This window comes from Pleurodeles waltl, chromosome 7 (genome assembly GCF_031143425.1).
Source record: "Pleurodeles waltl isolate 20211129_DDA chromosome 7, aPleWal1.hap1.20221129, whole genome shotgun sequence".
In the NCBI taxonomy this organism is placed as follows: domain Eukaryota; kingdom Metazoa; phylum Chordata; class Amphibia; order Caudata; family Salamandridae; genus Pleurodeles; species Pleurodeles waltl.
This window is the reverse complement of record NC_090446.1, coordinates 553415589-553430003: the sequence shown is the minus strand read 5'-3', so window position 1 is coordinate 553430003 and position 14415 is coordinate 553415589. Positions and strand designations below refer to the sequence as shown.

Here is a 14415-nt window from a genome sequence, read left to right as displayed (position 1 = left end):
CTCCAGGGGAAACCACAAACTCTGGGTACCATTAGAATCCCTAGGATGTTGGAAAAATTTGGCGTGGATAGCTTATGTGGACAAAAAGTTATGAAGGCCTAAGCGCGAACTACCCCAAATAGCCAAAAAAGGGCTCAGCACTGGCGGCCCGGCAGCTAAGGGGTTAAACAAACATCTTAGGTCTAGCTCTATTCCATTTTAATATGCGGTCTTCTGGAGTAGTTAGAAGGGCCTCAAGAGGGGTATCAGGTAAAACAGTAAATAAAGAGGGGCATGACTCTTTTAGTATTATTCTTGAAGTGGGACTCTGGCCACTCCAGTAGCTGGCAGGAGGGCTTAGCGAGGTTTTAAACAATTGTCACTGTCATCTGTGTGCTGTACAATCACAAGTTAGAATCCTATTGAGGCCAGTGTAGCCATTCATCTATCAGGGGTAAATAAATTCAATAGTATTAAATGTGGGTAATTGTAAAACCTTTTAGTGACAGTGCTTAGAAATGGCAAAAACTGGAGTATTACTTGATTTATGAGTTAGGGGGTAGGTGGAGTGTGCGGAGTCCCACTACGTGGAACTTCCCGAAGTTGCAAAAACACTCTGCTGCACTACACAGAGTTCCGTGAATGGGTTGAGTTCTCTAAAGTGCTGGTTTGCATAACATTTGACATCAAATGTGACAGACATAATCACATTGAAATTTGCACACAAACGCCACCACGCGCTTCGCAAGGAGTGGTCATCTTGTTTTTCACTCTTTTATTGAACTGAGCCTGTTTTTCCAGCCCTTTTTTATCCTTGTAATCCTCTACCCTCCTAATTAATCTACTCCTCATTTGTGAATAACAGATTGTTGCTATTATTTACAACCCAGACTGCTTTTATGAATAGACAATGGCGAAGCACAGCATTGCTGAACCACAGTTAATATCTAAGTTCTGTATCTCAAACATGCACCAGAGAAAAGGTTCTAAGACATACGCTTACTACATGTGGACTCTGCCAAATTCTTGATCTAGCTGCAAGATGCAATGTGCGGAGTCATCCAAAGGCAAAACAGGTGGAAGTAGCTAGTGTTTAATTTAGTTCACGGGGTTGACCCTTTCTGCAAGCTCCTGGTACTGCTATACCCTCCAGAAGGAACTGTAGCATCTTACCAAGCTGCAGGTATTCCCATCCACTGCACAACATTTGGCTGTACTCAATGATTATTCTCGTTTGTCAGCATGAGACCACGTAGGTTACAGGGATGTTATACTTAGAAAATATAATTTAAAAAACATAGAAATTCACTTCAAAGACAAAGGTTACAGGAACATTATAGTTAGGTTCTGATTTTACTCACACAAAACCATGGCAATTCAGCAGTTATGGTTATGGTTATCTCAAGTAACTATAACTCGTGCCATAAGGTAATTCTATCTTTCACCCTCTCCATGTACTGATTATTACCCCACATATAACACCATTGATGATGTCTTCTATGGCATCACTGATATTATCACTCCAACATTTGCAATAAAATTATTGATGAGAAAACTGTGCATAGCGGGGGTATGAGTTATAAATATTTTAGGGTGCAAGTTAAAGTTACTAGAGATTACAATAACTGCTGAATTTCTATGGTTTTGTGTCAGTCAGAACCTAACTGTAACAAGTAAATACATATCTTTATATACCTATATATCTCCCTATATATATGTGTATATACATATATATATATATATATATATATATATATATATATATGTAAATATATATATATATATATATATATATATATTTATATTTAGTTGCGCACTGGAAGATTCAGGGTGATCCGTCAAGCGGGGGCCAAGAAAACGGGGCTCAAAAAACATTGCGTTTCCCATGCTTTATTCCATTAGGACCTGTCAACATGTCTACATCTCGAACCACTGGACAAATTTACACCAAATTTGGCAGAAAACTAGCTGCTGGTATGCAGATTGTGCTTTTTGTTATTTAGTGTAAATATGTTCTGTAGTTTAAGAGATATTTACGGACAAATACATTTGTATATCTCTGGCCGCAAATAATTTGCAAAATTAGTGAATTTTCATGAATATGTGTGCAAAAAGAAGCACTGCAATTGGCTGACCCCAACCTGACTAGAAAGGTGAGATTGTAATTTTATTTAACGGGACACATACCTGGGGGTGAAAATTCAAATTGAAAGTCGTTGGGTGGTTATAAGGGCTTGGCTGCATGGCCTAGCTGCAGGCCAGGCCTTGTGACCAACCTCTGCTGCGCACGGCAAAAGCCCATGCACGGCAGGGGTTAGAATAACGTATAGGGGGTCATTCTAACCCTGGCGGTCCAAGACCGCCAGGGCTTAAATGACGGGGGCACCGCCAACAGGCTGGCGGTGCCCCGCTGGGCATTCTGACCGCGGCGGTTTGACCGCGGTCAGAAGTGGAAAACCGGCGGTCTCCCGCCGGTTTTCCGCTGCCCATTTGAATCCTCCATGGCGGCGCAGCTCGCTGCGCCGCCATGGGGATTCTGACAGCCCATACCGCCATCCTGTTCCTGGCGGTTCGCCCGCCAGGAACAGGATGGCGTTATGGGTTGTCGTGGGGCCCCTGGGGGCCCCTGCAGTGCCCATGCCAACAGCATGGGCACTGCAGGGGCCCCCATAAGAGGGCCCCACAAAGAATTTCACTGTCTGCATTGCAGACAGTGAAATTCGCGACGGGTGCCACTGCACCCGTCGCACCTTCCCACTCCGCCGGCTCCATTCGGAGCAGGCGTCCTCGTGGGAAGGTAGTTTTGCACTGGGCTGGCAGGCGGCCTTTTGGCGGTCGCCCGCCAGCCCAGTGCAAAACCCAGAATACCCTCAGTGGTCTTCCGACCGCGGAGCGGTATTTTGGAGGGGGAAGTCTGGCGGGCGGCCTCCGCCGCCCGCCAGACTTAGAATCACCCCCATAGTAATTAAAATTACTTTGCTTTAAAAAACCATAGAAATTCACAGAAAAAAAGCCAAAGTTTACAATGACTTTATAATTAGGTTCTGTACTTACTCATACAAAACCATAGAAATTCAGCAGTTATAGTTAGAGTTCTTTCAAGTAACTATAACTCGCGCCCTAAGGTAACTATATCTCATACCTTCCCCTTGCACAGCTAATTACTCCACATATTATGTCATTGATGGGATCTTGTATGGCATCTTTGATATCACTTCAACGTTTGTAATAACTTTATTAATAAGAAAACTGTGCACGGCAAGGGCGAGAGTTATAGTTACCTTAGGGCACGAGTTATAGATACTTGAAAGAACTGTTTTTGTACAAGTAAATTAATAACCTAACTATAATGTCCGTTTGACCTTTTTTTTTTTCAGTGACTATGGGACAAATTTGAGAGCCCCTTGTGCTTCCTTGCGCCACATTAGCGTAATTCTTTTTTTATGCTAGACGCCAAAATCGCTGTGCCACATTTACAAAGTGGCACAATGCATGCATTGCGCCACTTCGTATTTTTTTGCCATACATTATGCCTACGCCACTTTTCCTAAATCATATATATATATATTTTTTTTTAAGTTGACTTTCAGTAAGGAACTCAGCATGTAGGATCCAAAGAGTTCTAGGTCCTCCTTCTCTTTAAGAACAGCCAATGACCTTGCCTCTGTTCTTGACAGAATAAACTCACCTCTCAATGTTATATCATTAAATACTTTAACCACTTGTGGTACCAGGGTAGGTCAGAGGCTCATGTAGAAGGCAAGGGTGAACCCATCAGGATTTTGGGCCCTGGATGGCTTAAGGCCCCTGATAGCTGAAATGATATGATGTGTTGTCATGGGGCCTCTAAATAGTCTGCCTGATCCAGGGTTAATTTGCTCAGCTGGGATCACTGTAGATATTGTTCAATGCATATGCTGTTCCTTGGTTCATCTGTGTAAAGAGTCTGATGGAATTGTTGGAATGCTTCCTACATGTTGTGTTCTTCCATTCTAAGGGTGTTGTTTGGGGATGTAACAGCTAAAAGGTTGGACTGTATTTTTTCCCAGTTTGGCACTAGCAGTTCCCCCTGCCTTGTTACCACCTTCTAATACATGTGTTGAATTTGTACTTGAGAGGGTTGACCTTTGATGGTCTCCACAAGTCTGAGTTGTCCATGGTCCTGAATTACCTGGAGCCATATCGTTTGACAGAGTTTTCTTCTCATTCTCCTGTAGCTCCCACAAGGTAGTTTGAATGTCTTTTAAGACTAAATGGCAAATCATAGCCAGCCTAGCACTTTTGGCTACTTATGCCTCCCTTTGAATTCCTTTCATTGAATCCCAGAGCATTGCTACACTGTGTTTCCCTGTGCCATTATGAGGGATAAAATATGGGTGGTCAACTCTGGCCAGCTGCTCCCCACGTTATTTCAAGTGAAAGCAGGGCATGATCTGAGAGAGTCATTACCCCTGTCTTGAACCCATAAATTATGCTCAACAATAAATGATCACAGAGCATGACTTGTGTTCTGGTGCATGACTTATGCGATGCTGAGTAATGGGAATGATCCCCCTCTTCCCCTAGTAGTCTATGGAAGCTATCCACCAGACTCAGATAAATCAACCAGGAGCACCCTGCTGCTGAATTGTTCCTAGATGAAAGTTCACTCAGTCTAGGATCATGTTCCAGTTCTCTCCCACCAGTAAGGATCCAGAGATCAGCTGTATAAACTTATGGATTGTGTGGCAAAAAATGCTTCCAGACCCTGGTTTAGACCATAAACTGTTACAAAGGATATACTACATCCCTTCAATTAGTTGGTATACATGCATTTGACATTATTGCAACATACTGCAGGCAGAGGAGAGGATGCCATGTGGGCCACTGTAAGTGTTTTAAAAAGAGAAGGCTTTTCTGTTTTTCAAAGAATAGTTTGACTTAGGTGTTTAGTTGTAGATTCAGGAAAATGCTATTGAAGAGTATTGCGGTGTAGCTGGAACAGTCTTGCCTCCAGATCTTTTCCTTTTTAGGTTGAGCGTGAGCCTAGGACCTCTTGTATACTTTTAAGTATACTTTTTCTGTGGGCTTAAAGCCATTTCATTTGTTTGTTTCAGTGTTGTTTAAAAATCCCTGCTTGCTAGTGGTCAGTCATGCCTCTTTGTCCCTCCTTTTTTCCTCTGAGGAGCAATAACCAAGTATTATATATCTAAGCGTTGGATCTTTATGTCTTGGTTGCAAGGACAACTTTATCATTTCTATCCCACTGTGAGTACATGGTGTCGTATTTTATTGCAGCTTCCCTACACCATCCATTCCTGACCCTCCACTCCATTTCTTGTTGCCTCTGCATGCCCTGTGTGCTAGTTGCAGGCAGCACAAATGTTCGGGAGGTATTTCTTTAATTATTTAATTCATTATTTATTTAGGTAGCGGGCCCACAGCACCAAACAACATGGTGGTAGATGAGCTTGGATGCACTTGGCTCACCGCATGCATGCAGTAAGCAATTGTTTTATTGGTTTTACTTTCATGTTCTCTCCGAGACCGCATGATCCACACGCCACATGTGCTATTTGCAGGCTGCACGAAAGTGCATGAGGTATTTTGGTTTTAATTTATTTACCAAGCATTAGCAGATGTTCAAGGGGCTACTTTTTCATTGTCCAAGCGCACTGCACATGAGCGCTCGATCTTCACTGTCATTCTGACATCCGACTTCCATTTTTTGCAAACAGAGCGGGGCGTTTCCAGGGCCAGCTCACCCTTGCTCTGTTTGTTTTGTTTAAGTGGCCTCTACCGGATGTGGCTTGTCTGAGGAGTGCCCAGTGAGTAAAGATCGTGTTGCAGCTTGTTTATTTAAAATGGTTATTCTCTATTGCCGTGCTTTATCTTTCTAAAAGCACAGTTATTTTCAGGGGCTTTGGTGCTTTTACTGTTACTGTTTTGTGTTTGTTCACGGGAAACAGTGTTAGTGTTTTTTTCTTTTTAGAGGGAGGACTTTGGCTGCTCATGTCCGTTGTGTTTATTTTTTAAAATGTTGAGGTCTCCTCCTCCTGTTCTCTCGTGCTACCCTGGTAGTTTGACTCACTCCCTCACCTTGGCCTGCAGTGCCTCCTCCTCCTCCTCCCACGGTGACTCCTCCTTCTCCCCCCTGCTCGTTGAGCTCTTTTCTCCTCTGCAGCCTGCACAGCGACGCAAACGCTTTTAACACATGGCACTCACACCTCCAACACCAAACCCGCACTCTCTCACCACCTGCACCCATCAATCTGTAAAGAATAGCCTCACAAGAAATGCAAAAAAGCTTGTTTTAAAAAAACATCATGTAAATGCAGAGGCCACACTATCTCGGGCAAGTCCTCCAGCAGGTCTCCCCCCAGCTCCCTCTGCAAACCTAAAACAAACAGCAGAGAGGGGTGTTTTCAGGGCCAGCTCAACCTCACGCTCGCTCTCATTGTCTTGTTTTTAGCTATCATTTATATGCTAAGTTTGCAGGTCTGTGTTAAAAGCGAAACTCTAGGTGCAGAATTCAATGTATTAACAAGCATTTGCAATGCACTAGGGTCTCGCATTTGTCGAAGTTACAATTGTTCACATTTGTAAACTCCCAACCAGATTTTCCTTGCATTAAAAGAAAAAAACAGCACGATCGCGCTGTACAGTTTACCGGCAAAAGTGCAATTAACAAAGTGCTCGACTTCTGCCCGGCGAGATCGCGCTCCGAAAACAGAGAAAAAGTAGTCCACAACCCCAGCAAGCCTCGCATGTTTTCCGTACTTGGTTGCTGCGCTCGAGGAGGGCTAACCAAGGAAAAGGCATGACGTATGGCGTGCCTTCCACTAATAAAAAGAAGCAGATTCTAACAGGCAAGCCAACTTGCCAATGAAAGACATTGACATGACGTCGACGGGGCTCCGAGCCCTTTTCTAATACCTTAAGTGTCTCACTAGAGATACGCATGTGCTAGCGCATGCAACGCAGGCTTGACCCTAATAAGTCACAGCAGAGAAGGCGTCACTCATGACATGGGCAGCCATGCTCCGGGCTAAAGCATGTGGGCCACTTCACAATGTCTCCTTGTGTTGCCTTCGAAGAATGCTCATTTTCTCGTGGCTCTGCTGTAACCACAAGCCATCTCCCTTTGCCCAGAGTGTCGCTAAACCTAGAAGCCTGCTTGAGAGGATCACATGTCACACCCCTCCTGCTGCCCCACAATAAGTCTTTAACTTGGCAGTCGTCTACAGTCTCAGCCAACAAAAGGCATTTTACCTCTGTCCCGTCAAGCTTAGCTCGACTGGCAGCGGTATATATGGATTTAAAGAAGATACTGTTTCATATAGAACATAGCACCACAAACTCGTTGTTTCCTGAGGCATGGATTAGAGGTGTTGTTATCTATCAACTATTTGTTGAGTCTGCATTTTTTATCCTTGGAAAGACGAAAGTTGGACAGCTCTGCCAGGGCGCCAAATGCATACCCTGTAGATGGAATACAATTGTAGATCTCTGCAAAAAGCAGTCAACCTCCACTGTTTGCATGCTATCTCAGAAAGCATGCACAATGATTAAAAAACCCTGCATGTGAACTGTCCTGCATGGATTAGAGGTGTTGTTATCTATCATCTGTTCGAGAGTCCTCGTTTTATTATTACTGGAAAAATTATATTTAGGCAGCTCTGCCAGGGCGCCAAATGTATAGCCTGTAGATGGCACACAGTTGTAGATCTCTGCAAAAAGCAGTCAACAGCCACTGTTCGCATGCTAGCTCAGAAAGCAAACACAATAATCCGAAAACCCTGCATGTGAAATGTCAACTCTCCTTTTTCTTTCAAATGACTCTCTCCATCCTATCCCTCCTCTTCAGACCCCTTCTCTCTGAGTGCAGCCCACTCTAAGTCACATACATGTTTGCCTTAATTCTTGTTATTGTATCTCTACAAACTGCCAACACATTTCAAAGATCACAACTTCTTCTTTAAAAGTCATAGGCCTGGACCTAACAATACCTAATCTCCTTCAACTCATCTTTTAATACCGTCAATCAATGATACTACAATATTCGCTGCACTCAGAAACTTGTCCCATAATGCTTTGCAGAGCATTCCTTTTACAGAACGTTTTTGCTCATAACTCACCATGTCGTGGTCCTAGGACAATGGGATTACAATCAAAATGTTCAGCACAATGCTTTATTTCTGTTTAGGGCATTTAATAAATAACAACAATAGTGTCTTTTTTTGCTGCAGTTAAATGAAGAAGGTAAATGAAAGTGCTTTACTTATAGTTAGAGCCACTGGAATTATGTGGCAGAGAGGACAAAATTATGCTGCAGGGTTGACCAAATTATGTGGCAAGAAAAGTTCAGTTATGCACTTACAATGCCATTAGCTCTAACTCCAGCAAATGCTTGTTTAGATTTTCAGTCGATGATCACTTTTATAACATTGTGTCCCTTTTAACTGGCAGGCAGTGTGTATCGGAGTATGTCTGCATACAGAGGCGTACCTTCAAAGGGGTGTTTGAAAATGTTACACACATGCTAATATTTGTATTTTCGGATGAATAGCTGGGCATGGGTTTTTTAAGTTGCTTTTGGTGAGGAGTTTGTTGGATTTCACCTGGGAAGTTTGCATACACACAGCCCACATACACTCTTTCTGTTTTGAAAGTCCTAAAAAATGTTTTTTTAACAAAATATTGTGTTTTCTCTCAGTTGGTATTCCTACCAATCCGCATTTTACTCTTCTTCCGCTGTCCCTTAAGCCTGTCTCATGCACCCTGCTTGTCACATAACGTAGTTGAACATTATGGGGGTCATTCTGACCCTGGCGGTCTTGGACCGCCAGGGCAAGAATGACGGATCCTTATTCTTACCGTGGCGGTAAAGCCGCGGTCGCACCGCCGGGGCCGGCAGTTTCCCGCCGATTTTCCCCCGGACTGATAATCCTCCAGGGCAGCGCTGCAAGCAGCGCTGCCCTGGAGATTATGACCCCCTTACCGCCAGCCTGTTTCTGGCGGTTTACACCGCCAGGAAGAGGCTGGCGGTAAGGGGTGTCCTGGGGCCCCTGGGGGCCCCTGCACTGCCCATGCCACTGGCATGGGCAGTGCAGGGGCCCCCTAACAGGGCCCCGGCCTGCTTTTCACTGTCTGCATGGCAGACAGTGAAAAGCACGACGGGTGCAACTGCACCCGTCGCACAGCCGCAACACCGCCGGCTCCATTAGGAGCTGGCTCCTGTGTTGCGGCCTCATTCCCGCTGGGCCGCCCGTGCCCGCCGGCCCAGCGGGAATGTTGGAATGGGGGCTGAGTTATTGCGGCCGCATGGCGGCCGCTTGGCGGTTCCCGCCAAGGTTGGAATCACCCCCTATATGCCAGCATGATTGTTGGAAAATCTGAAGGTCACTTCTCCAGTGTTACTGACCAAGGTCCCCCCTGACTGCATACTTTGAAATAGTTCAGCTCCACTAATAAACAGTGTTCGACTGAGACAAATATAGGGGACTGTTTTATGAACGTCCACAAGAGCCCAAGGGATTATGCCAGATTGCAGATACCGCAAATATGAATAGTACAAATGCCAAAATGTCATTTTGCCTGAGGCTCCAAAAATTCTTGCAACTGAGCTGCCTAGCATTCAAGCCAATGCAGCAAGTAGATGAATGATCTCATATTAGCTATGTAATATATATATTTGGGACAAAGTGCTAAGAGTAGCTGACTGAGATGGGTTCTACATGTTGATTTTATTTGATTTATCATTCGTTTGATGCAGTCAAGCAGACAGGCATGCAATATGTTTATAATTAACTAATACACAGTATTTGCTATGTTCCATACTATATGCATAAATATTGCACAAAAGCACCATGGCTGTACCTCATTTAAAGCAAGAATTTGCTGGATATTACACACTAGTTGTTTTAATAACTTCAGTGCGTGTGCATGTTCACTCAGCCCTTGTGAAATATGTTTCATGATCGTTCCATAAAAGCTGCAGAAGCATATCTGCATTCGCTATTACTTCTTTCATAATAAATGATTGTGAAGAGATTTTGAGATTTATGGGGTGTAGCGTCTGGTATCCCTGTTTGTTCTAAGTCCCTGCTCACTTCTCTCACTGAACCTAGACAACAGCCATATAGTCATTACTAAGGTCAGCATCCTAAGCATTCTCACTGTCTATACCAGCCATTATAACCTACTGCTGAGGGCTGTAGCAGTTTTTTGAGCTACAGGCAATGGCCTTTTACGGGCGTTATGGCCTTTAAAAACTGGTGTAGACCGAGGCATAACGGCTATAATGCGATTATTACATTTTATTTACTGAGCCGAGAATATTCTAAAATAAACAAGGAGAAACCAAAAGAAAGGCCCCTTACCACTCTAATGTCTTCACTGGAGCCCTAAACATTCTAATGTTTTGTAAGGCTTGGAGTATATTTTCATGAAAGGGTTTAAGTGCAGAAAATGTCTCTTTTGTTTTTTTGTCTTGTGCCTACCATTGCCTTAACATGAACAAATCCATTCTTTTTATATAGCCACCCTACCATGATCTTAGTCTATATTGTCTCTTTCAGATTCAGCAGACTGCATGGAGTGCCCTTATGATCACTGGTCAAGTGAGCGGCGAGACAGATGCATACCGAAGTCTATTACTTTTCTCTCATACCATGATGTTTTTGGACTAACTTTAGCTTTTATATCTATTTTCTTCTTCCTAAATGCATTCTGTGTCTTTGTGGTCTTCGTTTGGTACCGAAACACTCCAGTGGTGAGAGCAAACAACCGCGGAATTAGCTATATCCTGCTGGTCACACTCATGCTGTGCTTCCTCTGTGTCTTGAATTTTATTGGCCATCCCCTGAAATTGACCTGCATGGTGCGACAAATCATCTTTGGAGTAATCTTCTCTGTGTGTGTTTCTTGCGTGCTTGCTAAAACAATAACAGTTGTGATTGCCTTCAGAGCCACAAACCCCAAAAGCAACCTCAAGAAGTTCTTAGGTCCAAAGGTGGCCTATGCCATCATACTCACCTGCACGCTAATTCAAGTGACCATTGGGGTTGCCTGGCTGACAACGTCGCCTTCTTTCCCAGAACACATTACTAGCCCTGCCATGAAAGAAATAATCCTGGGATGCAACGAGGGCTCCATTGTATGGTTCTACAGCATGTTGGCCTTCATGGGACTCTTGGCCAGCATAAGTTTCCTGGTTTCCTTTCTGGCCAGGAACCTACCTGACAGTTTCAACGAGACCAAATTCATCACATTCAGCATGCTAGTGTTCGTCAGTGTTTGGTTGTCGTTCATACCAGCCTATCTGAGCGCAAAGGGGAAGTATGTGGTTGCTGTTGAGATTTTTGCCATTTTGGCCTCTAGTGCTGGACTTTTCTTTTGTATATTTGCACCAAAAGTATTCATAATATATTTGAGGTCAGACAGAAACACACGGATCTATTTAATGTCAAAGCCAAAAATAACTGTTAAAAGTGAATAAAAATGGCAATTATTGTAAGAGGGTTTGTTAAATTTGAGACTTTTCGGAATTTCTACATTAGAAATGCGTCAATGTGCAGCAGAGAGCTGATTAATTTTCTTCTTTGACAAAATATCACTGCTCCAGTTTACAAACAAGTTGGGACTAAGGATTTTAAGCGGTTAGAAACGGGGGCATGATTGTTTCATTTTCAGGTGCATGCTAGGATAGCGGATGCATTTTTTGTCACTTGACTGTAGTTTGCAAATATGTTGCTGAAAACGAAGAGGCAATAGCAATGATATAGGTAGCCAAAACTGAGAAAGAAAACTCGTTGACTAATAAACCAGAGCATCAGACTCATAAGGGTCTGAGGCAAACATGTTTCAGTTTTGCTTCATTATTTGTATATTTGTATGGGATGTATACTAATACACCAGCAGTGAATTAAAGAAGTATTCTAATCTATTTTGCACAAACTCTTAAGATAACATGCAGGGCCGTGGTGCTAACTGATACATCGTTGTTGTAAGGGCCATGATCAGTGGCGAATGGTGGCATTCCAAAGTGAAGGGCGCAGAACCGGCTTCAGGTCAGTGCGACAGTGAGGCCACCCTGGGCGCTTACCTGGGCTGGGGGGTGCACTGACCTAGGGCTGGGGGCGGGCACTGTGCTTCACAATAACTTACACTTTATAAGCATCTGGTGCAGAGTTCCTTGTGCTCCAGCTTCCAACCAGAAATAAAAATGCCAAGCTAACTCTTGTGATGAATGTTTCTGCTAGGTAGAGAGATTGGTGTTTTGTCTAGTGGCAGTTTGGACTCGCCATAAAGTAGTACTAAGCGTGTATATGCCTGCCACAAAGAAAAGATCTGTAATTTATGTGTTTAGCTGATTGGATTAGTAAAGGCAGCTTTTACCAGTGATTTAAAACAAACAAAATGCATGTGAGAGAGGGGCTATGGAGAGATGATGGGCACTTTTGCAGGGTGCAAATGAGTGTTATCTGAGGAGGAGGTCACGGGAGGGGGCGCTAAAAAAGATTGTTGCACTGGGTGCCACCAACACTAAAGCCCGCCCTGGGTGGGCATAAACGTTTGGGAAGTATTCTTCTTAGTCCAACTGGCATTAGGGTGTTCTGCCAATGCATCATCCAGCAAATCATGCCCCCATTAGTTCATCCAGGGTTCCATATTCCACTGCATTTAGAACATGATGTTCATCTGTTCATGCATATATCCATCCATCCCTGTAGAGAGTTTGTTCATCAACCCACCCATTCATCCATGAATTCATTCACCAGAACTTCATCCATTCAGTCATCCATTTGTCCATCATACAGAGCATTCATCCATTTATTCATTTATACATCAACCCATTCTGGATACACTGTCCTCTAACCTATCTGCCCACTGATCTATCTATTTATTCATTGATCAACGGAGAATCACCAGTGCATCCAGTCATCCCTAGACAATCTCCCATGCATCCATGCTCCCTCCATCCAACCATCTTTCTAAGGTCCAATCCAGGTAGCTTCGATTCATCTAGACATGCTCTTCCATCATCTATCTACTCAGGCTACTATATGAAAAATGATGGAGACTTCAAATTGTCTTGACATGCACACATTTTCTTATTTTTTTATGAGGTCACAAAAGATTTGCAGTTTGAAGAGCACCAATTGAAAATAACCCTGCATGGGGTGCAGGAAGATAGTGAGGCTCTTCATCATTGGCTCCTAAATCCCCCTGCGTGCAAACTATTCATATAAAATAGATCTATAACAGAACTCAAAGCATAGTAATGGCTGTTGTAAATCAATTTTGTGTTTTTTTTTAAAAACGCCGATAAGTGCAGGGCAAAGTAGTCATTTTTTCCCATACAAACAGGCCTTTAGTATGCATAGTACACTAGCCTAACTTCAGACCAAAAGAAGGGGCTTATTGCACAATAATGTCTGCTCTGACTGGATGGCCAAATACAGTTATGTTTCAAATTGCCAATAATGTAATGGCTGAATTAAAAACAACTTTTCATAGATAGAACTGTAATTTTGAAATGCACCTTTCTTATCTACTGCTTGTAGATCACAAACGAAACCAACAGCTTCAATAGACATCTAGGAAGAGCTGCAACACTGTACACAAATGTCTCTTTTTTTCCTTGTGTGAATGGCTAAAATTTGTGCTGTGCTGTATTATAAAGTATAATGAATCAATGATGTTATGACCATGAAAAGACAAATATTGCCCTGCTTGTGCCATGGTGCAAAGAATTAAATTCAAATTGCCTAAATCAGGCCTTACTGGATGGATGCCGGGACTGCCCCACTGCCGAGTCCTAAAGTACAGGTTTGGACCGGACTCACTCAACCACCAGGCCCGAGTATATGCCTGTAGGACAAGTGACAACACAAAAGGTGACTGCTATTCCCAACTCCCCTCAGCAGAATGAAATCACCGGAGCTGTGCATAAGGGGAAAAGCAGCACCATCACATCGCCATGTAAGAAAGATGCCCAATCAATGTGTGGCATTAAAATAATCTCATATGCTTTTAATACTTAATGCCGTATGAGATTGGTTGAGACAGTTAAACCCAGTGCTCTAAAGGAGACCAGGAGGGATGTGCGGTGTTGTCCCCAGCTCCATTATAGAGTGCTGTTTCAATGTCTAAAGTGCACATGTAATGTTGGCCACAGTTTGAGACCTGTGCAACCTAACATGTGTACTGGATTTCAATATTGCCAATCACCCACACCGGCTATCCTTCTTTGGTTCGTTACACCACCATCATAGGCTGCAAGACTAACTAAGGGAGTGAGCAGCCAGGTCCCCAGTCCTTGGAAGTTTTTTAAACTAGGCACTAGCGCATCCCCCTGAAGAGAAACCACTCCTGCTCCTGATTTTGGTTCAGATTGTATTGCATGTCTATACTATTCATTGAGGGTTTGTGCCTCCACCTACTTAGTGGGTT

The 14415-nt window shown here is 43.4% G+C and overlaps 1 protein-coding gene across 1 annotated transcript in view; it reads left to right on the top strand.

Annotated features, from left to right (window-relative positions):
* Window positions 1-11467, top strand: part of LOC138246927 (vomeronasal type-2 receptor 26-like) — a 194105-nt gene extending 182638 nt beyond the window's left edge. Inside the window, exon 7 of the mRNA XM_069201675.1 lies at window positions 10539-11467. Coding sequence (XP_069057776.1) covers window positions 10539-11458 — 920 coding nt within the window. The 3' untranslated portion in view covers window positions 11459-11467. The remainder of the gene's footprint in view (window positions 1-10538) is intronic.
* Window positions 11468-14415: the final 2948 nt, after the last annotated feature.